The sequence below is a fragment of the Capricornis sumatraensis genome, chromosome 11 (genome assembly GCF_032405125.1).
Source record: "Capricornis sumatraensis isolate serow.1 chromosome 11, serow.2, whole genome shotgun sequence".
Lineage (NCBI taxonomy): Eukaryota > Metazoa > Chordata > Mammalia > Artiodactyla > Bovidae > Capricornis > Capricornis sumatraensis.
In genome coordinates, this window is record NC_091079.1 from 27,995,969 (window position 1) to 28,021,090 (window position 25,122).

The 25,122-nt window shown below is 34.8% G+C and overlaps 1 protein-coding gene across 6 annotated transcripts in view; it reads right to left on the minus strand.

Annotated features, from left to right (window-relative positions):
* PHF20L1 (PHD finger protein 20 like 1) overlaps window positions 1-25,122 on the minus strand; it is a 66,598-nt gene that overhangs the window by 35,482 nt on the left and 5,994 nt on the right. For 3 of the 6 annotated variants that reach the window (XM_068983340.1, XM_068983335.1, XM_068983337.1), the window contains exons 2-8: window positions 16,202-16,373; window positions 15,968-16,052; window positions 11,711-11,799; window positions 11,390-11,467; window positions 6,749-6,962; window positions 6,050-6,178; window positions 599-681 (exon numbers count right to left, since the gene is read on the minus strand). In XM_068983340.1, the coding sequence (XP_068839441.1) occupies window positions 599-681; window positions 6,050-6,178; window positions 6,749-6,962; window positions 11,390-11,467; window positions 11,711-11,799; window positions 15,968-16,052; window positions 16,202-16,373 (850 nt within the window). The remainder of the gene's footprint in view (window positions 1-598; window positions 682-6,049; window positions 6,179-6,748; window positions 6,963-11,389; window positions 11,468-11,710; window positions 11,800-15,967; window positions 16,053-16,201; window positions 16,374-25,122) is intronic. The other 3 variants (XM_068983336.1, XM_068983339.1, XM_068983338.1) reach the window with 3 other exon arrangements.

Below are 25,122 nucleotides of genomic sequence, written 5' to 3' on the forward strand. Positions count from 1 at the left end.
ATATACAGGTATTGTGGGAATCTGAAGGTAGCCGAGGCAAAGCCTAGCAACTGCAACCTTCATTTTCAAATTCCTCTATTAGGTGGTTTAAAGACAGACCCTTAATAGCTTTTTAAGTTATTTTTGTAGTTATTAAAATATACATCCTAGCAAAAATGTATGGCTCATTGATCAATTCATAAAACACAGTCAGTCTAACAACACCAATTGTTACAATATAAAAGAAACTTCTTACAAAAGAAGCTTTATAAGATGTCAAAAAACCCTGTTTTAACTCACAAATGAAAAGTATTTGTGTAGGGGTCTTTTTGTAAGCTAGTCAAAGGTGATCCAGCTGGAAGCCTGTATGTACCCTGGGAGGCCCGTCTCCTGGCTTTTCACCATTGGGAGACAGACTTTAATGCTAGCCTACTGAAAATAAACACTAATTAAGTATGTAGTTTATCTGCATACCTTGGAGAAGGCAGAGTTAAAAATGTATCACCCATTATTTTCCCATCCCCATATCAAAAGGGTGATTTCAACTGTGTGGATACTATAGCTCCGTGATAATTCCAGCGGGGAACCTTGAAAACAATCAAATGCTACCATTTCATACCTGCTCCAGCATTGGAGCCGTTTCATTGTAGTCTTCCTTTTTTTCAGCACCATCCACCCCAACAGCTTTGGATGCCAACAAACCTTGAGAAAAATCGTACAGAAATCGCTTATTAGAAAAGATACTGGCTTTCACACGAATTCTCCAAAATTTTAGCAGCTGAATCCCCTATACTTTTTTTATAGGAAGTATACTCTCAGACAGTTACTTGTCAAATATACAAACATCCTTAACAATGACTCAAAGGGCTAAATTAGAACTTGAGAGTAGCTAACATAATAGTTTTCAAAATAAAAAAAGTTACCTTAAAATATCCTTTAAAAAAAATCACACACATACACATTTATTCTGTACAAATTTAAATTTCTATGGATTAATATCCAAAAGCCTAAGACTGCTTAAATTATTGATATCTTAGGCTTTGTCCATACAACTGAAGTAAGATACGGAATTAATATTAAGATATAAGAAATCCTTTCAAACATCTAGAATATAAAATGATTGTTGTTGTTATATTATTAGCTAAAAAAACTACTCCCAATTTGTTTTATTTCACTTGGATTCTTTACCCTAAGCTTCACAAGTGTGTTTCTATACCCAGTTGTGCCTGATCACTTACAAAAGTGGTGAGAACATGGATTCCTTTCATGTTAATGGAAAAAGACTATGGATCCTTCCTACATTTGGACTTCATATGATAGCCTCATTATACAATTGATGACATAAACTGGGAGTTCCAGTTTTTTCCCATGTATACCTTTAATTTTCAATTTTAGAAGACAGAATATTTTATCCAGAGTATAAAATGTCTCTTAACATTAAGAGACATTAAAACCTGGCTTTAATTTAGAAATTAAAGGCATTTACTCAGAGTCTTTGGTAAGCACCAGATAGGTGCCCTCAATGGAGGTAAATTTATTAACATAACCCTTGTACACGTTTATTTCTTATGGCCACCACACACATAAAAGGTCACCCAAAACCATTTCTGTGACACTTCAAAAGTCAGGCACACAAAACTCTGGCTTCAAAGGAAGTATGTTTAACAATCAACAACTTAATAGTAAATTTACTTCAGCAATTATACTACTTGTAGTATTAAAGCTGTCTATCCCAGGGACGGGGGAGCCTGGTGGGCTGCCATCTATGGGGTCACACAGAGTTGGACACGACTGAAGTGACTTAGTAGCAGCAGCAGCATACCATTTTTAACATGAGAAAAAAAGGACCCCAAAATGCCACATAACTTTGAGTTAACCCTGTGCCAACGCCCCTTGACTCTTTCAGGTAACAATCTCTAAGATGTTAAGTAACGTAGGTAGAAATTCAAATATTAAAATTGCATTCTCAAGGTAATACTAGAACCAAGTGTTCAATCAGGCAAAAAGCACCTTTCTATTGTTAGATAATGAAGCTGAATATCACTCAGAATTGTAATTTAAAATAGGAAACGCTGACTATAAAACAATGATTTTGATACAGCAATGACTGGTATTAAAACTTCTATTGGTGCAGTCTGACATAATCCATATTGCTCAAGTTCCACACAGTTTTAAGTGTATATTCAAATGAAGGGAAAAAGACTCAATGTATAAGTAGTTTCATAAAAATAGCTTATATATCATAAATTCAATTCTAGCTGTATTAAAGTAACTTCTGAACGCATTTTTAGATGACTAAAAAAGATGTAAGCACAGAATTTATTTACCAAAACCGCATTCACTAGGTATTTCTTCTCTAGCTAATATTTTTTATATTAAATACTACTGAAAGTAAAATGAAAAATAATTAGGAAAATTAGCTTCTTCTTTTGTAGGGAATTGAGTAGAGGCCCTACTTCTATGGGTATTCAAAGAGAACAAATATTTGCTATTCAATCTACTAACTATACTTTTTTTGTTTCCCTTTATAAAGGTGGTGGAAATACTTTCAAATCACATAATAGATAAAATAGATCACAAATTAAAATTAAAACTAAAGTACTAGAAGTTTAAAAGAAACAAAATAATTTAGCCTTACTAAGTCAATCTACATTTGGATATTACAGACCCAAATAATTAAAAGCAATTCTCACTTAACGGTTTGTGAAAGAAAATAAAGCTTTGTAATGTTCTTATAAAAGCAATGGGGCATTTAATTAAAACTACTTAAAATTAGGTTAGAAGATGTAATACTTGGTAGCCAGTTAATTCAAAAGCTTCAAATATGATCAATAAAAAGGCTTTCATACTTTACATGCAAACCATCTTATACAAGAGTTATCAAATATAAACAAGGGACAAGAAACTTTTAAATGCCCTTGAGGAGGACACTGACTACTGCTGCCTTAAGAAGCAGTCTAAAATCTGTCATCATGACCAACTAACATTCTGGGGAGAAATGCAATAACCTTCCAAAATGACAAGAACTGGAGGGAAATAAACAGAATTGATTTCTAGTAATTTGCAAATATGTATTAATTATCAATATATTACTAACAAGTAGTCATCCAAATAAGATATCTATAGAGTAAATATCTTAACAGAATGCATTATGCAGTTTCAAGAAATTATTTATTATCAGGTAGAAGTAGAATACAGATTTTTATGAGTCCCATCTACAAAGTGATACTTTCTCAATATTCTACTTCAGCTATAAAATATACAGTTGGTCTCTCACTGCCAACAGGAACAAACAGAACAGAGACCAAAGCATCTTAGAATGGTAACGGGGAGGAAAGGAAGAACAAAGCAGTTAAATTCATGCTCTGCTTTTCCGTCAGGGATTCCAAAATACAATATTCTTGTTGAGTTTAAGAACCAAACATCCTGAATATTATTATCAATAACATTACTGGCCAGTTCAAACCTCTGGATTTTAAAATTATTTTTTATATTCCTTAAGCTGTACAAATGTATCTAAACTGGCTTAAGGTCTAGAAATTCCTAGAACTATTACACACATGCCATGCACCAACTGCTAATGTTTCTTCTTTTACTCTCTACCAATATGTATTTTAAAATCTACTCAAATTTGCTTGCAGTTCACTTGCAACTCCTGAGCATCTTTGTAACATTGTTTTTTCTAAATCAGCATGCACAAAGTATATAATTATCAATAAGTTTATGACATAATGAAACCTAAGATTCTGGAAGAATACACACACACACACACACACACACACACACACACACACACACTCTGCAACAATAATTTCCATGTCTACTTATTTAAAAATTTTGAAGCCATCCTATACCATTCCCTATATAGAAATCAGATTTGGAATCTCTATAGGGTGTATATATGGTTAAGAAACAGAAAGAGAGTGAATAAATACATGAACTAAATTTATCCAGCAGCTGGTTCACTTATTTCCTGTAAGAACTGCTTAAAAAACAAATTAAAAAGTGTGGTAGGAAATACTCAGAGCAGGCTGAGATGCTGCCGTGTTACTAGGCTATTTCTCTCAGCAGTAAAGGGACAAAAAGACATATATAAGTGAGCTTGATAAATTTCAAATATACCATAATTGCGTAACAAAACTGCTACTTCCTATTAGTTCTCATCTCTCTTTTATGATCTACAAACAAAATTTACTGTACAAAGGCAAGCTGGCGTCTCAATCATCAGAAACAATCTTAAAACATCTATTATCTTTTTGCATGATACAGTTGTAACATGAAATCAGAAACAGACTCAGATGAAAAACTATTAAAAAATTAACACATAACTTGAGTGAATAAAGGGAAAAGATCAGAACAGCTTCACACTTGTAAAAGAGGAAGTGAAGAAAAAGTCCCCCCACTACTATCTTTTCAAGGCCATCGGAGATACTGCATCACTGTGAATTAAGCTGCTTTCTTACTTTACTTCTTTAAATAGTGAGCTTGAATTTCTTAGTAAGACACCTGTTAAGTGTATATTGACTGAAACTAAAAGTATCCAGATTTTAGGGAAAAACATGATGCTGGTAAGCTGGCAGTTGCGCCACCAGTGTCACTTCCATCTTCCTTGATCTTGGCTTTCCCAATAAGGCAAGTTAATCTGGGTATCACAGCAGTGAGAAGCACTATCCACACAACAGAGCTCCGGGTCCCATTATTCTAACAAAACTGAGGTCTCAAGCTGCCAGCATAATAATCACTAGAATAACATTCATTGGCTTTCTCCAACATTAATAGTTTCTAAGGAAAGGTGGAATGGGAACGGGTAGAATGATTTGAAATATTTCCTGTCCTGGGGCCAAATATATCCTTTATCAGAGAAAGGCACAAAAACAATATTAACAAATGGAAAGATTAAATACTCTCACCTGTTTTAACTAATTATAATTACTTAGATGAGTGGGCTTACACTCTAGATAATGGTCAAAATGTTTAATTTACATTTATTCTTGGATCTGATGATGAAACCAACTTTTTCAAATTATTTAAAAGAATGTCAACAAAGATTTACATATTTCATTAGGCCAAAGGCACTAAAATCATTATCCTTAAAATTAAGAGCATGTGACTGATTATTAATTAAAATATTTTAGCACCCCCTTTATAATGTATGTGCTTCCCTGGTGCCTCTGGAAGTAAAGAATCTGCCTACAACGTGGGAGACCCCAGTTTGACCCCCTGGATTGGGAAGATCTCCTGGTGAAAGGAATGGCTACCCACTCCAGTATACTTGGCTGGAGGATTTCATGGACAGACGAGCCTGGCGAACTACAGTCCATGGGGTCACAAAGAATCAGACACGACTGAGCCACTAATATTTTATAATAGAACACTCAAAAAATTAAATATATTAACAATCTCTTTTAAAGATTAGAATCATTAGGCCTTGGAAGTGTGGGGTTTAAATATGACTGGTCCCTTCTTCTGTGAACACCAACCAGGCTAGAATTTCCTGTGTTTTTCATCATTCTAGTATTCTACTTCCTAAACTACAACACAGCAAAGAGAAATAAGCCCTAATTCTAGAGACCAACCTGAAGGTCAGGATAGAAATTTTAAAAAGTTATAGAAGTATTTTTATATTGGGAATTAACAGATTCAGGAGCTGAATTTAAGTCAGTACTCATCTTTCCAACGATCCCTAATGAGGCTAGTCAAGAATAAGTATGTTTGTATAATATTTAGAACCTTGGACAGTATGTCTCCACAAGTTGACAAAAGCAGATGATCCAATTTTTAGAGAACTACTCCTGCCACCAAAGCGATTTTAAAACTATGAAATTGACCCCGTGCATCCTCACAACATCCCTGTGAGGTAGGCAGAAGACAGGTGACACTGTTTCCATTTCACAACAGAAAAAACCCATGGTGTCGAAAGGTGATGACCTTAAAGAAACAAAGCAACTGTTTTTCTTATTAATCAGTTAGCTACACTAAACCAAAAGATATATTTTCCTTTATTAAAAACAAACTACTGTAAAATCAAACCCTCCATTCCCCCCCCACAAAAAGAATCATTGTAGTTTACCAGTAATCTTGTTAAGCCGAGCTCTCTTTGCCTGAAATGAGTTGCCTTGATTATTTTTCCTCTTGTTTGTTAATGTGCTCTCTGGCTGTGGAAAGACCATCTTTGGAACGTTCTCTACATGAAGTCCTACTTTTAATAGAATACATATATGAGAGTTTATCTAGAATCCAAAGTTAAAACATGAATTATTTTAAGTTTCAAAACACTAAGATAAGATTTGTACTTAAGTTTTTTTAATCTAGTGCTTAAGACACAGAACTTTAAAAGACACAAATTTCTCCAGACAAATGTATTAGGAAAAAAAAAAAAACAACTACTAAAGGCAGTTGTGCTTCAGGAATGACTTACTGCTTTTTCTGTATTATATATTGAAATACATGCAAAAGCATTTTAAAAGAAAACAAAACAAAACAAAAAATCCCACACAAAAAGAATCTCAATACCCACTACCAAGAAGTTACAAATCAAAATCACAACTCATTTCTTATTCCAGAATACTGAGGGTATCCACTGTCAAGTACCCGTATTAGACCATTAACCTTCAGAGCTGTTAAAAAAGTTAAACGTCATTATGATGCTAGGGAAAAAAGCCCAATAATTCAACTGTATGTTCAAACTACAGGTAGCCAAAAGATCTGACAATTCACTATGTGAGTTTACCACTGCCATGGGGAGTGAACATAAAAACATATTTTGTACCAAAAGTTTCACTAGATGTAGGCAGATCTTCCTTCTTCTCAACTTCTGGTGTGGTTATAGAAGTTGAAGTTTCTTCCTTTTTTGAAGGTACTTTAAACCATTTTCTCTCATCTTTCTCTTTATCTTTATTGCTGTTAGCGCTGGTTCGAGGTTTGTTCCCTGTTTTATTCTTGGCTGCAGCTGCAGCAGCTGCTTTGACTAAAGCTATCCAATCCTCCAAAGGAAAAACACAAAACATGTGAAGCATTAAAAACTTAATTAAAATTACACTAATGAATAAAAACATGTATCACATTTTCAAAGCTACTTTCACAGGCACACAAATATGAAAATCAGATTAACTACATTTACAAGGGAGATCATCAATGTGTTAGATTATCAAATTTAATAATCTAATTGGTTATATGACCTCACATAAAATGGGAAAATACTCAATTTTATATTAATATTCAATAACAAATATCTTTTGATGGAATAAAATTTAAAATACAAGAAAACCTATGATAAATGTGGAAATATCTCATGACATTCTACCTTAGTACTTTAGGGTTTAAATGCCTAATTATGTTTCTTTTCTGTGATGAGATGTACTACAAAAATAATCTGAGAAAAATGCTTATGTTTCAATTCTGCAAATATTAAAAGAAATGTATGGTCAGCCAGCACTATCTTTGGGGTTCTGCATCCAGGGATTCAACCAAATGCAGAACAAAAATACTGTGGGAAAAAAATTTCCAAAGTTCCAAAGTGCAAAACTTGAATTTGCCATGCTCCGGCCACTATTTACACAGCTTTTATATTGTGGTAGGTGCTATAAGTAACCCAGAGCTGATTTGGGAGGATGTGAGCAGGTTATATGCAATACAATGCCATTTTATATAAGAGACTTGAGCATCTACAGATTTTGGCATCCATGAGAGTCCTGGAAACAATTCCCTGCAGAAAATGAGAAACGAATATGTTCCCACAGAGCAAATGACTACTCTTCATTAGGAAGAATGTATCACTCAAAGTAAGTGATACAATTTCACAAAGGTCAAAGTATGATTTCGTTATTTTTCAAAGTTTTTAAAATCTGCATAACAATTAATCACAAGAGCCTAACATACTACCAGTAAAGGAAACAAAAAGCTACTTGACCAAGGTAAAGTACACAGTGTCAGGCTCTAGTTTAATTTCCCTCCTTTTACAACTTTCTGAATCTGTATTAGCTGCCATTCTTTTGAGATGGAAATATTTATATTCCTGTGATTTTTTTTTTTTTAGTTTGTGACTAAATAATTTCTACTCTTTTACTTTGAACTAAAAACACTTATTCTTAGTCCAAGCAACTAAAAACAATTTCACAGCATCAACTATATGTTAATTCATGGACTGTAAGAACAAACACAGGCCATTAGGCAAATCAAGTTGATGGCTGTTCAGTACTGAGACTATATGGTAAAGACAACAAGCCATTAAAGGGAAGCAAACAAAATAAAAGCCTCTCTCTCCCCCATGACTGAAATGAACTGAAAACATCATGTGATTGCACCTAACACATTCCCACTGACCAGTTTCCTATTGAATACCCTACTGGTGTGCCAGGAAACATGCTAAGTTGATAGAAGATGCTAGCTGAAAACCTCAGGAACCCACTGGCCTGGAGTGACCACATTTTTGCTCCTGCCTGGAAGACACCCAATATGTAACTTCCCCATATTTTAAATAATGTCCCCAAAGCATGTCTTATTAGAAAGTGAATTATGACAAGGCTGTGAAATAAAATTTTATATCTCTAGTTTGTAAAAACAAACTAACAAAGAAAACCAGATACACCAGTACTATCCATCCCAAGTTTTACTCAGAACCACCCCTTTAGTCCTTCCCATAAGGAACTGACAGGCAGATAAAATTAACTATAAGACAATGTAACAGGACAGACAGCAGAGAATAAACAAAACACTATGGGAGAACAACAAAATTTTGCCTGAAGAGAAAGACTAGTAGAAGGCTTCAGGGGAAATGAAAGGTGATTTGAACCCTGAAAGAGGAATCTGCTGGGGAAAAAGGCAAAGAAAGAGAAATGGACACTCCAAGCAAAAGGAAAACCATTAAACAAAGGTGTGGCAAAGTGTATACTAACAGAAAAGAGGGGTTTAAGGTCAAGGAGCAATCTGGGTGACTTAAGTATTATGGCTAAGTTGAGCCTTGAGACTAACATTTAAGTAGAAGGAAAAAAACACCACCAATGCAAATGACTTATAGAGCTCCATCAACAAAGCAGAAAGAAAAAACAAGATTACATACAGCAGACAAGCAAAGTGCAGTGCTAAATTCAGTCTTACTAAGAACAGGGCATTTAATTCTAGGTTTTGCATTGTAGGGAAAACTTTAAGTTGTTAAGAGAAATGCCAAAAGATGCTAAGGGTAAGAATTCCACGCCCAAATGTTTTCTCTCTCCAATAAAAAGAAAAATAGAAGAGATTAATGTTGTACTCTCCAAAAGTGAAATCAGATAAAACAGTTCTTGATCATAGGACATGTTAATCATGGGGATCACTGTAGTTGTGTAAGTAAAGAATTCTTCAATTATTTCACGCTTCCATTTTTTAACTGGAAAGATTCAATATCAAAAATAACTGGTGTGCTCCTTCCATGAATGAGAACTAAAGATGAGAACACAGAGCACTGTATTAGAATGAACACTGTCTGAAATCAGGTATGAGTTCAGAGCTACTCTGCACACTATGGTTGAGTGAAATTTTAAGTGAGTCGCTGAATTCTCTAAGTTCTGAATTCCTCAACAGTGAAATAGAAATATCAGCTATACCTATGTCAAATGATTTGTTATGAGGATCTAATAAAGCAATGTATTTTAAAAAGTTCTAATTGTAGTAAAGGACCTTATGAACATGCCAAATTGCTCAGTCATGTTCGACTCTTTGTGACCCCATGCAGCCCACCAGGCTCCTCAGTCCATGGGGTTCTCCAAGCAAGACTACTGCAGTGGTTGCCTTTCCTTCTCCAGGGGATCTTCCTGATCAGGTATCAAACCCCCATCTCTTAAGCCTCCTGCATTGCAGGTGGGGTCTTTACTACTAGTGCCATCTGGCCACTCTTTAACACTAGTGAGTTACAGTGTAAAGTTTTTATCAGCACACCCTCAAAAAGAAAAAGAATAGGTGAGAAAAAGCTACACAAAGTTTAGAGAAAAACATTCCCATAGTGCATTTATTTGATTCCTTATCCTTTGCTGGTTAAGCAAAAGAAATTTTACTGTATATCTTTACAAAGAAATTCTCAAAGGACTCAAAATTTAGAAGACAGCATGCAAAGTTGGATTCTCTTACTACTGTTCAAGCAACACCTGATTTATTATATGACCTAGGTGAAAACAAATCAAAAACTTGTTGGGGGAAAAAGATACTCAAAATATAAGAATATTTTATAAAAAATAATTCTATACATGTCTTTAATGTGCTTGTAATTAAAAACTATGAAAAAAACAAAATTAAAAGAAATATACTAATATTTTCTTTTAGGAGTTTGTATTTTAATATTGATTTTAATGTTACCACACATCACGATGTGACTAAAATACTCATTAAAAATAAACATGCACTATGTCCAAAAAATTAGTTTTTATAACTTATTTTACCACAAACCAAACTGGTTCAGTGTCACTTGGGAAAAAATAAGAGTTTTAAAGTTAGTGCCATCACATAAATATTTGAATGAACAAAAAAACACTTTTAAAGCAAAAAAAAATAAAAACTGAGAATTTTAAACAGTATATATTAAACTAAGTTGCCAATGTCTCAATCAATCTTTCTGCACAGTAACCAAGGAATCACACCATTGAATGCTTGAGAACATTTTATTTATATATACAAGTAGAAAGACACAAAGCAATTTCCTGATCAAAAGTATTTCCATTTTAAATTGCATTTCCATATTAATTGAAGAAAAAAACTCTGCTACTTGATTTCAAAACTACATTTTTGAAAACCAGGTAATTTAAAACATTCCAACTTCTCGGAAAACAAAAATAACGTTTCAACTGTGGTAGTCTACATCCCAAATATAGCAGTAGGTAGTCTGCTAAATGTATACACTTGATTGGCACTGACCACGTGATTTCAACACAGTTTAGGATGACATTTTTCACCACATGGTATGCAACAAATATGTAGCATATTTCCATATTAGACATTTTTACAGATCACTTTCAATTTCTTAAAATTAATTGTAGGTCCAGGTGCTGAAAATCCCAAATAACAGCAGAACATAAAAGAAAACATTTTAAATTTCTACTGGCACCTTTTCTTTCCAGTATTTCAGGAAACATATTCAATCAATAGAATTATGGTTTTTACTTCATCCCAGATTCTCTTTCAAATGCTTACCGTTCATTCTTGCTTTGAGCAGTGACAGAGCATGTAATACACTGCTTACATCATATAACTCAGAAAGCCCTACCTGAAACAGCCTACAGAGTGTCAGGTAAGCGCCTTTTGAAAGAAAATTAATGACTATGATTTACAGAAGAAAAGAAGAAGATAAGAAACTCAATATAAAATTTTATATTAAAAATTAACTTTCTAAATGATAACCATATACCAGGAAAAACGAAACAGAATTAACAAAAAAGGCACTCACCTCACTTCCCATAGACTGGTTACACGATCCAGCTGGGTCGCTAGGACAACACCAGCTTAGTGGATGCTGGGCTTTCACCTGGAACAGAAACTAGTGACCTGTAACTTGGGCAGGTCTAAAACCAAAGAAGCAAAAATCAAGTGTATAACTGATTTTACATTCTAAGCTTCTCTTTCTTGCTGCTATTTGGGGCTATCAGCACATAATCCTACAATTAGTCCACTTTAAAATATATATATATGTGAAAATATATATATATTTTATCAGTCACCATTCAAGAAGACATCCCTTTGGGAAGCTAGGAATGCTGAACACTCTTACCTGCCCCTTAGCATCCTCAGGCATGGCTTTAATGTGCATTCGTTTTAAACAACGAATTACTCCATCATAAAATTGAACTGTGAATGTTCCTGAAATAGGAGCGAGTCAGGATCATTAGAAAATATAATTAGTCTTACAGCAACACCTGATATCAAACAAGTAATGCCCTGACACAAATAAACACCCTATGACTGCAGTAACTGCAAACATCAAGTGTATGGAGTTCACGGTCTATTTCACTGTAAAAATACCTCTGATTTCCCTTAAGGAGTGCACAAATTCCATCTTGATAAGTTAGCTGCATATAACTCTGATTTTTAATGGAGGATTTTAAAATTTATAACAAATATATGTTTAAGTAACATATCAGTTATGTTAAATATACCTGAAGAAAAAAAAAAGTGAATAATATTTCTAAGAATCATCATTTGCTGTCTTTGAAAGTTTCTTTCTAAATAACAGAGAGAAAAATCTGGGAGAAACATCTCAGGAAAGGATTATTCCTTTTCTCAGGGAAGGATTATTTCTTTGCAATATTAGTTAACTGGCAAACAAGAATTACAGATTCCTGGGCTTTTAAGCTACACACCATTTTACATATCATTGGCATGACAATCTTCCTGTGCAGATAAAAACACTGACCTCCAGTGAAATGAAATGCTGCATCCAATGACAGTTTATCAGCAGCACAGCCATTCCCTAAAACCCTGATTCCCATGTCTTTCCCACTAAACCATCCTGCTGTTGGGATTCACGATTCTATTTACATGACTATTTCAAAGGACACTCACTTTTCATTACAGACTCCATACTTTCGTGCTTGTCAGTACTATCAGAAAACATATAAATTATACAGATTTTATATTTATGGAAATCCCAGGGTTCTTCTATCATTTCCTGTACCAAACCAACGTGGGCTGAGTGACACTTGATGTAAACAGATATTTGATCTTTACAAGAGAGGAATAAAAATTGGCATCAAAGCCAATAAATCAATGTACAAAGATCTTCTTTCCTTTGTAATACCATTGATTTCATATCTTTCTATAATTAGCATTACATACAAATCATGGACATAAAGAACTAAACCCAAATTATGAAAGAAATGGAGCAGCTGAAGAGCAAGAACGTGAAGACTGTGAGACTGAAAAACCACTTGTGCCCCTTACACTACCACCATTCATGCCCCTCCCTCCTCCTTCCTCACGTGGCACTGCAGATGAGGGCAAACTCTGTACCACGCTTACCATACACTTACCCCCCGCCTCTGAGGACAGTCTCCCCTGCTGTGATGCCTTTTCCTTTCCCAACTCCAACCCACTCTTCAAGGATCAGCTCTTCAAATGCCACCCGTCATATGAAAACCTCCCTGATCACTCCAGTCTAAAGTGATTTGCCCCCTTCTCTTCAACTCCTCCAAGACATATTATGTGTACCTAAATGTCCACATTTGTTAGTTTAGTTTAGCTTTTGCAGTGAACAAGGTACTCTGAGGGCTTCCTTTTTTAAGGGTGGAGGGGAAGGATGGTGGCAGGAGACCAAGGGAGGCTCATTCAGCTTGTGGGACACACAGAAAAATCACCAAATTAATATCTCCCCCAGAAAATGTTTAAAAAACAAGTTATATCTGCCAATATTTCACTAAGGGCTTCCTCAAACTGCTCTTGAAATGGCAGAGGTTGCAATGAGTAACATCATTCTTCCACTGATGTAAGCTTAAATTTCTGTATTACATGCCTATGGACAAATGGGAGAGGATAAAAAATGAGGGTGGCTTGTTTCTGAGTATGTCCTGCGTGTGTGTATGCAAATGCTTTGTAAAAGAAGCTTCACGCTTGAAAGAAAGGTCTCAAAGCTCTGCACATTTAAAGCAATTTCTCATAATGAAAACAGAGAGCACTGTTTAATTTTGTTCTGTTTGGGTTGTTGTCGTTCAGTCGCCAAGATTAAGTCTGACTCTTTGCAACCCCATGGACTGCAGCACGCCAGGCTTCCTGGTCCTTCATGATCTCCCAGTGCTTGCTCAAGCTCATGTCCATTGAGTAGGTGATGCAATCCAACCATCTCAGCCTCTGTCGCCCCCTTCTCTTTATGCCCTCAATCCTTCCCAGCAACAGGGTCTTATCCAGTGAGTCAGTTCTTTGCATCAGGTGGCCAAAGAACTGCAGCTTTAGCTTCAGCATCCATCCTTCTAATGAACATTCAGGGCTGATTTCCTTTAGGACTGACTGGTTTGATCTCCTTGTAGTTCAAGGGACTCTCAAGAGTCTTCTCCAACACCACAATTTGAAAGCATCAATTCTTCAGCACTCAGCTTTCTTTACAGTTGAACTCTTACATCCATACATGACTACTGGAAAACCATAGCTTTGACTAGATGGTCCTTTTGTCAGCAAAATGATGTCTCCACATTTTAATATGCTGTCTAGGTCTGTCATAGCTTTTCTTCCAAGAAGCAGGGAATTAGCCATGGTTTTTCTTCTGTTTGGGGAAGATCCTATTACCTAACGAAATGGATTCTTTTCCTTCCAAAAATTGTTACTGATTCCCTAACTCTGTGCTAGGCTCTGAACTAGACGCCTGGGGAGCCAATATAAGACACGGGAACGTGAGCTCTGAAATACAGCTTTCCAGAAGTTTAAGTAAACAATGATTTAAAGGCCCCACTAGGAAAGAAGTAACCTGAAAACTTAACAACTGAGATGTCCCTCAGGTGACCAGTAATAAGCTCACAGCCGTATCTGTTATTTCAATTAATTAAACCAATAAATTAGACTAAGGCTTTTGTAAAGTTACATAATCAATTCTAGCCAGACAACTGTAACTTACTTTTTCACACTTAACATTTTTTATTGTATTTCTTTTTAAATGTTTTCTTCTATCTTCTCTTACCTCTTAATTTTTCTCAATTTTTGTTTTGTTAAATTTTCAGCTTAAATCCTCAGCTAAATTCTTTAGCAAGACTACAAGAGACTTCATATATCAATTCTTGTTTCTTTCCTTCACCTCTTCTGTTATTCTACAAACCTGAAAGGAATCCTTCACTCCAGTCACATCAAAGACTTGCAGTTCCTTAAAAACGGCATGTCTCTCTTCTATTCTTTTGCATATACCAATTCTTCTGCCAGAAAACCTCTTCAACCCTGCTTTTCTAGCTAATTTGTTTGTCTTTCAAGATACAACGTAAAGTCAGTATCTCCTTACTTAAGCTAAATGCTCTTCTTGCAAAAAACATATCAATGTGGGTTTGTTTTTTGGTTTTGGTCCTGCTGCATGGCATATGGGATCTTAAAATTCCCCACCAGGGATTGAACCCAGGCCCTCAGCAGTCAAAGTGCCAAGTCCTCACCACTGGACTGCCAGGGAATTCTCTCAATGTGTTTCTTTAGTAAAAAGAATGAATGAGTGGTAGAGTTTGAGAAAACACTATAATAGAAAAACAACGTACTACTGATTTGGAAAATATAAGTATTTCACAATTATTATTTAAATGAGATTTAAAGTCAGAAATTTGAAATATTTAAGTATATTTCCAATAATAATTTAAATATTATTTATAATCCATTTCCAAATTAGTCGGTCTACAAGTTTTAAAATTAATTATCTGTGCAACAGATTCTCTTGCTTTATGCCACACTAGCACACCTGATTTCTGTGTTAATTTCAGTGTATCTGGTAAATTCAGTTAACTTTTCCTCTGTATTAATGTTAGATATCACAAAAGGCTAATAGGAAAATTAATTATCTACAAAAATTAATTAAAAGGGGTCAGGGAAAAAGATGCAAGAAAGGAAATCCTCATGTTGGTAAAATTCACTCTTTCCTCAGAAAATACTGTACTGTGTTTTACTTCCAACCTGAACTGATTTGAATTTTCCTGCATCTTTAGCACTCAGGTAAAGATGTTCATAAAAATAATTTAGCCAGCAAACTGGAAACAGAGAAGCAGAAATAAACTGTGTATAATATAAGCCTGTCAACTGAAAGCTGAAAAAGCTGAAAAATTTTAACCAACTACTAACCTAAATACTCTACTTAGGCAAGATATTATGTATCATCTTATTCTATACAATACATAACGAATTAAATACATAACAAATTAAATTTTTATCCTAAAAAAATATTAGAAGACTGATTAAGTATAAATCAAAGAGAGGTAACAGCTACATGTAACTACATGCATTAATTAAAACTAGAAATATAGTTAAATTTTACTATAAATCCCATTTTAATTCTCAGATCATTTCAAATACGTACCTTCTTTGTTAATCGCCTCAATCTTGGCAGGGTAATAGCGACAGTCTGTCCAGCGAGCCAGAACTTCTTCTCCAGCTTTAAAATCCTATTTTAAACAACTTTTAAGATCAATACCATGTATAATAAATAAGCATTTCCTTAATAAAAAAAAAACAAGCTTTTGTAAAATTTAACAGAATTCCTTTAAAAAATACATCATTACATATCTAGCAAACAGAAAGGCTTGCTACTTACAAAGAAATCTTCCTCATCTTTTAGCCCTTCTTTTCTTAATGCAGGTCTCTCAAGGGGGCGCAACCTATTGCTATCCCAGTAAATCCACTCATCATAACGATGACTCCAGCGCTCAAAATGGACCAACATCTTGCCCTCCTCATAGTCAATTTTTTCAATTCGTGATGGATACCTCAAAATAAAAAAAGCCATCCTATCAGGAGAAAATTCTTACATTTGTTTACATGAAGTATGAACTGAAATATTGCTTACTATTATACCCATAAACAATATGGATCCATATTTTTAAACTACTGACCAACAAGGTCTGCTTTAGTCTTTGTCTTTTCTTTTTGATGACTGCTCTCAAGACCTACTAAATATTAACAGTTCAATCCCAGTAGTTATATAAATTATATTATTTATAATATAAATTATGCTGTCTTGGGAAATAATTTAATAACATGCATCAAAAGCTTTAAACATGTTCTTAATTCTGGAACTATATACACAAAACATGTATAACAAAAACAAAAACCATATGGTTAAAAAAAACCAAAAACTGTCCATAACTATATAAACTATGGTATATCTACTGAATGGAATATCATACCGACTTTAAATGTAGGAAAATGTAAAAAAGCAGTACTGTGTTCACTAGAATTATAAATATATAGAATGTTAAATAGTAATACATTGGTCGAGCAAAAAATGACATACATTTGTCTATGACAATAAAGTACTTTCTCTTTTCTATTTTTCATACTTTCCAATATTTCATAATGAGTATTAATGATGGTATGGAAATCTTAGTTAAAATTTCAGTTTAAGAACATAAAAACAGTATCACATTTTTCTGTCTTCACATGTGCTGATTCTCCCAGGATTAATTCCAAAATAAAAATTAGGTAACCTGAAACTTTTAACCAAAAAAAGCTTCATAATTCTTAATGTATACTATATGTAATCTTCACAGAGACTCAAAGATATTTCAAAGTAACATGAGCTAACACTAAGAATGCAACAGCAGCACACAGTAGATTATTTAGCCATATGGTTTATTTCATACTTTTACTAGCTGTATCAGTTTTTTATTTTCCCTGAAGAATAAATATAAATTTATATTGACATAAATTTAAATATAAAGCAAACCAGCCCTCACATAACTTTTAAATTAAGAACTGAGTACTACCTGCTTCACATACTCACGCTATTCAAGGCTTTTTATACATTTCAAGGGCCCCGAATCGTTCTCTGGTATAGCTTCTTTCTTCCCTTCAGTCTAATGACACTGAACTATTTGGAATTTCCTTAAACAGACCATGCCTGTCAAACACCTATGCTTTTGTCAGTTCTGTTCCTTCTGCCTAGACCTAAGCTGCCCTTCCCTTCCTCTGTTCACTCATCATTCAAGATCAGATTTAACATGGAATCACCTGTGTGAAGACCCCCAGCTCTCCACCCCTTAGTGCTCTCACTGCACCCATCTCGCCACAATCATCTGCACAGGATCTTAAACTGTGGGCTATGGAGCATTTACAGCCTTTGAGACATTAACACATGTGACACAAAAAAAGGGGTCCTATGGTCAAATAAGTTAGGAAAATACTGGATTAAATAAACCATTTTCTTTATTGAAGACTTCTTGGTTCTGTCAACAAGACAGAAATAAGGCATTCACTACAACCAAAGCATGTAACCCTTTCATCACAAAGTATTTGCTAACACTTCGCAAGAGAGCAGACATCTCAGAAACAGGATGTTAGCAATTACAAGGGCCTGTGAGTTTCGGGAACTGAGTCATGGTCCCCTTTGCACCCCAGCACTTTCACAGTGACAGACACAAACTGGCTACTGTGGGAATGCTCAGGGTGAACACGTGAGGTTAAAGAAAGAAAATCTGTACATTTCTTCAGAGCTGAGTTAGCAGTCTCACTCTTTAGAGGGCACAGGTGTGAGTAAGGAAACATCCTGTTAAAGAGAAGCACGAACACAGGAAAATCTAGGGGCTCAACACACTCCCTCCCTGAGGTGGACATGCCGATTCCCCATTTAGAATCAAAAATGCTTGTCTTCTGCAGTTTTGCTGATTTGTTTCTGCTGCTCTGGTTTTCAAATCAAAACAAAAAAGGTCAATAGCATTAAGCGAAGCCTAGAGATAAGGTTCTTTATTTTTCAACATTCAGTAGCCATTTAACTACTATAAAAGGTGTTCTATCAATTATAAAAACTAAGTTTCTAATTTATGTGTTTATATCTTTTTTTATTTTAAACAAGAAAATAAGAGGTTTATTCTAGAGGTTCCTTCAAATTCTAAATGTATACAATTAAATGTACACAAACAAATGGCAGGTTAAAAGGAAACATAACTAACCCTTATCTTCAAGGAGCTTAGCTTAGAGTCAGATGAGGAGACAGAGAAGCAGCATGATATTTCTGAGAGTCATAAATCCGCCAGGCCCTATGTTCTCCTTTATTGAGCATCAGCTGATTTTTATATACCTTATCTCATTAGTTCCTGGTAACCATCCAAGGTACAGATAACACAGTCACCATTTAATAGATGAAGACTGTCCAAGGACACACATGTAAGAGTATTCAAAGGCAGAGCTAAGTGGTACAAACAGCCTACAGGAGAAATGCGGTAAGGCCTATATCAAAGTAATTATACCATACATGGGCTTCCCTGGTAAAACTGTTAAGTTTATAAAACACTTTTTTTCTCCTTTGCATCAAGCTTTTACTTCTGAAAAACCATGAATTTTTCAGAGTTAATTCGCTCATTAACATATTTCCTCACAAGTTAGTTTTCCCTGAAGATAGTGAGCAGTAGTACAATACTAATTTTAACTTTGATTTCTCTTTGCCATTATTTTTTTTTTGTAATTTGAATATAATTTGCTTTTTTTCATTGAAGTATAGTTGACTTTACAAAAATCCTACATAAGATGCAATAGTTAATATTTCAGAGAAAACTGGCACCCTGGCGACCATTCTTGGGAGAAGTTACTTACGTTGGTCTTGGTGGGGGACTTTAGGGATTCAGACTTAATCAACATGGTACAAAGGTAAAGTGTATAAAAGCATTACTCATTTATTCAATCAATGCTCATTTACTTAAAACCATCATGTGATTCAGGGCTGAGCATCAGCTGGACAAGGAGGATTCAGACAAACAGGTTTCTGTCTTCAAGGACCTCAGGACCAGAGACTGGAGGGGCACTTCCAGGAAACAGTTCCCTTTGGCTAGTCTATACGGTAAGTAGTAAGGTGAGTAAAGAAGAGTGGGCGCTCAGACGGGACTGATTAGCTAGGTTCACACTAAAGAGCCCTGAAATAGTGAACCAGTGAAATGCCTCTTCATTCATTATATTCAAACAGGGAATCCTGTAAAGTCTGTACTTAATTTGGTTATCAGTTAACCTTAGGAAAAAACCCTAACATCAAGATCTTTGCTATCCATATAAAATACACAAAATGGCAATTTAACATATAGCTCTATTATTATTTTATTCTATACAGTGAAATGATTTCCCTATTCAAGATGGCCCATAGTAATGCCTTGATACTCAGTGAATAAAAAATATTTCTGAACAAATGTATTCACAAATGCCTCTACCTCTTGAACCACAGCAATTATTTTGATGCATAATGTATGTTTTATTATAACTGAGTATGAATGGAATGTAAAATTTTTCTTACTGAATTTGGAAGATGTAGTGATAATGTTTTTGTTTTTGCTTTTCAAAGGATGAATCATGGAAAGCTGTTAACAGTAAAGAACAGTGACTAGGCTGAGTCCCAAATATTTATAAATGATTGGGAAAAAAATCTGAAAAGTGGGAGACTGGAATTTCAGAGTTAAAACAATTAGGGATAAGAAGAAAACAAAAACAAATAACATAGTTGGCACCTCTCCAGGGTTCAAAAGAAACAGATGGAGAGAAGGCAACTAGGGCTATGATTCTTCAATGCCAAAATTCTACACAGAGCTCTACTATTCCTTATGATGATACAACAAAATATCATAAAATTTCCACATCTGTCTTCCCTATCATATCCCACTTTAAACTACTTGCACTGTTTAAATGATATTAATCAGCGTCGAAATTAAGGGACTGCCTCCATTGCTGTGGGCCTATCTCGCCCTTGCATGTCTTTTGCACTTGAATCTTAAGAGAACAGAGTTTACTCTGGGCAAACTTAGCAAAAAAAAAAAAATAATCCATCCTAAATTGTCTATTAGGTTTAATGGAAACAGCATTCAGAAACACTGAGAATGATCCTTGCTGAATTAAACAGAATTTTCGTTATGTGCAATTCTACTTCTGAGAAGGAAATAGCAATCCACTCCAGTGTTCCTGCCTGGAGAATCCCATGGGCAGAGGAGCCTGGCAGGCCATGGTCCATGGGGTCGCAGAGATTCAGACACAGCTGAAGTGACTTGACTAAGTACGCAATCTCTCAATTGATTTCTTAGGACTCTTTCTGAATCAGTGTGGTCAAAATTCTTTAATGGTCCAGTTCAACCGTGGCTGTAACAGCAGGGTAAAGTGAAGTGAAAGTTGCTCAGTCATGTCCGACTCTTTGTGACCCCATGGACTATACAGTCCATGGAATTCTCCAGGCCAGAGCGGGTAGCCTTTTTCCTTCTCCAGCAGATCTTCCCAACCCAGGGATCGAACCCAGGTCTACCGCATTGCAGGCAGATTCTTTACTGGCTGAGTTACAAGGGCAGCCCGATTAAAGCAAGGCTATTACCAAAAACAAAAATTACTTTCACCTTTCACTTTATTGCCTCATCCAATAATACCAGCATTTTAACACTGTCTCTGGGGCCTCCCACTTACACAAGATGGGTCAGAAAGTAGCAAGCTTTACGGATTCTGAACTCACTCTGTAATTCATTAAAAACCAGACACTGAGCAAAGAGACTAGGTACCCACTGAATAAGTGATATTGGTTCCCTATAACATCAACTCAAGTCTATTGTCAAAACACAAAAAAAATAAGAAACCTACAATGGGAATTACCATTACAGACAAATTACTACCCTGGCTCATGTTATTAACTGTTTTACATGACAAGTCCTGACTGGCAACTACATCAGGAGACCATGATTCCCTGAGACTATATGTAAAAAAACCATTTGGCCCAGAAGTGTACAAGTATTCTCTTGAGAGAAGGGTTCCCAACTTTGATCAGATTTCCAAGGGGTTCATAATTCAAAAAAACAAAAACAGTCCTCTGGAAAGCAAGACCATCTGTTAGCAGTCAGACCATAGGTGCTCCACATCCCTGGGAGTGAGAAAACAGTGATGGGCACGTAGCTATGTCAGAACTATAACCTGACAGATTAAAGCACATAAGCCAAAGGGCATGGCTGTTAACTACTCATCAGCAGGTTACTGCCCACTGAACACCATCAAATAGCCCAAAGACCATCAGAATTCACTATGAGATTTCACTCATCATCTGAACAAGTGCCGTGTTAATCAAAAAGGCAACTGACACAATAAATTATTCAAATTATGTATTTTATATAATAATCCTTGTTTATATTGGTAAGACAGTAAAATTTCTAATTTACACAAATTATTAAAAAATTAACAGTTCCTCATCCATTTCATTTAACTCAGCACTGAGTCTCTAATTCACTGAATGTCAGACACTAAAGTAGGAATAAAGCTACAAACAACAAATTCAGGAGGGAGAGGAGAAGAAAAGGGAATCAAATAAGGTAACACAGTTACAAAATAATGTAACAGCTAGTAAAAGTATACTGCAGTAGCACGAGAGAGTACCTAAACTAGGTGTTCTCTTGGATAAAGTAGTTCTTCAATTTTTAAAGGATGAAATACACTTGAAAAATGACTTAAATGTAATTTAAATGTTAGCAGGATCTCCAGGAGTTAGAATTAACAATTCAGAACAGTCTTGTGAATAGGAACTGCATTAGCAAGAAACTCTCAATGTGTCATAAAAAATGACTAAAACATATTATAAGAAATAGAAATAGAGACCTTCTTTATATATAATTGTCAGAAGAGGTTTATCTGCCAAATAATAAAAATTAATGTAGAATGAAGTCAAACGCAAACCTAAGATTCTTATAAACTCCTAACGTTTTAAAATTTTTAGTTTCTTGGAAACACTTTAAATTTAATTATGCTTTGTAATTTTCAAGTGTTTTCTCCCCCATTAACTGATTATAACTACAATAATGTCACCTATTAGAATAGTATTTTTAGATGACATGCTTCTAGGTATTGCATGTTAATTTGTTTCACACTTGAACAACATGCTGAAAACAAAACCCTTTTGATTAATTCAAATTTGATATCCCAAAATGAAGCATAAATCCAAAGAATCTAAATTTTAAGAACACTCAGAGGATGGTTATATACATCAAAACTGCATCCAACACTGAATTCTAAGGATCTCACCACATTATCCCTTAGGTCTTTTCAGAGCCATTCGTCATGAAGATACACATACGACATAAAACAGATCACCCTGCTTCCTATCTGTTCATAATCTTTGCAGCAAAGAAGGGTAAGACCAGAGTTAGCTATGTATTTTCCCCTAGTGACTTGTGGCAGCCACTTTTTAAACCAAGGTTTCATTTCAGATCACTGGATTTAAACTCCTGCTGCTCTACCTCCTCAGTATCTGAATCTCCTGCTGTGCCTACATGCACTCATGCCCTCGGTTCTGACCAAATCAAAATGCTTACAACACAACCTTTTATGCTCATTACCATCTCCTACCATAAGAATCAATTAGACTATCAAAAATTCCTTTCCCACTCCACCAGAAATGCCACCAATATTCTACTCCAAGTTTATGTGCTTCATATAATTTGTTCAAGCCAACATGATCAAACTTTGTTATTTGTTACAAAACCCCAAACACTAACCTTCGCAGGTTGCAGTTGACCATTTCTTAATATTAGGCACTTAAAAATTAATTTAATATACTACACATAATCATATATGCTTATACACCTATGATTAAAATTTTAGGAATTTACAGTGACTTCTCTCCTATTAGATTCTATTTTCTTAGAATAACTAATGTTCATGCTATTATTACCATTAAAGCTAGCATTTATTAAGTGGTTACCATGTGGCAGAGACCATGAAAAGTTCTTAAAGTGCACTCTCTTGCTAAATATTCAAACAACCCTTTATGAGTTAGGTACTACTATTATTTCCAGTTATTTAAGGAGGTCTTAGAACCTCTGGAAGACAAGTAACTTCTTCAAGTCGAAACAGTAAGTGGTAGATCCCTGAATGGAGGTCTGTCTATCCTTAAAGGATATGCTTTTGATCATCATATATTCTGCATCTTAAAACTAATCATTTTCAGCTCCTGTCAACCTTACTGCAGTACTTAAAATACAGGGGGCTCTTTCTCAAGAGATACAAAAACAATATGAAATCAAGCTGTATGTTTATTTTTTCCTGAAAATTTAATTTTAATCTTCTGTTTCTGAAAGAAAATGCAAAAAGTTTTTGTTAGCCAGAAAGCATGGAAAATAGCTTTTATTATTGTACAAAATAAACATTCCTCTCACCCCATATAAAAAGACTAAGCAAACAGACTCTTGTTTTATTACTAAAAATTCTCAAAAAAAAAAAAAAAGGCAAACTGCACCTCAATTATGTCTAAGTATGAAACATTACACTATGATGATAAAAGAATGTAAGGGGAAAAAGTAGCTTAACTTACATGCTTGATTCTGTCATAACTTACATGTAAAAGTTAAGATAGGAAAGTTGGGATATGAGTTGTTGGGGAACTAAGAAAAACACTAGGTGACTTTAAAAATGAAAAGATATGAAATTTTAATAGTTTGATAAATATCATTCTTATTCTATGCTTAGTTTTCAACAAGTAAGTCATAATTCATTTGCAGTAGTGTTTTATAGTGGTAACCAGATTTCAAGACATCCCCAAAACTTTCAGGTTCATTCTTAACTAACCCACTAAAATTCAATGAAATTTCCTGGGCACCTTTTTATGAGTAAAAGGAGTAGGGTTTGCATATAATTCATTTCACATTAGTAGCTTATTCTTTAGTACCTTACCTACCCATGATATACTAGAAGCATACTCATTTTTCACTGAAGAGGGCTTGGTTTTTGGCAATGAGAAGACACTTTTAATATACACTGAATATTAAACATCCAGATTCTTTCCTCAATTTTATTACAATAATTCTCCCCAAGTTCAGTTAATTTTAATGACAGAAATAATGTACCTTATATACCAGCTTCTACTTTAATAAAAAGAGAATTTTTGTATGCTGATTAATGATCTGCATGAGGCGGTAGGAGGAACGGTTAGTAGTTCTTCAACACAAAGTCATATAAAAATGCCAAAGCACTGGGGCCCTTCAGGCGAGTCTGATGCAGGCTCAAGTTTGAGAACCACTCTTTTGGACTTCACCTGAATCACTTTTAAAATATAGTTACTAGCATCAATGAACTTAGTAAGAGAATCAATTTGTTAGTAAATGGATACCATACAGGAAGTTAAAGTCTACTACTGAATAACTACTGGCTTCTTAAAGCCTTTAGTTTCAATTCTAAGTAATTTCAAAATTAAAGTTAATAAGAAAGCATTTAAATGAGCAGAACAGCAGGACGGAGAAAGAGTAACTACCTTCCCAACACCACTATAACACAAGTACTATAAAATTCTAAATATTTGTTTCCAATTATATTCACCGTTCTCCATCTTTTTCAATTAATTTTCTCTTCTTCTAGAGTCTGGCAGTTTTGAGCACACTGCATGTGAATTCCAGTCTTTACCTATTTTACTTCTGCCTCAAGTCATTTATTACCCATCTAAAAGTGAGACTAAAATACCTGCCCCTGCTCAACAGGTAAGAAGTAGATAAAAGAATTTGTTTCCAGTTCAGCAGACCTGAAAGA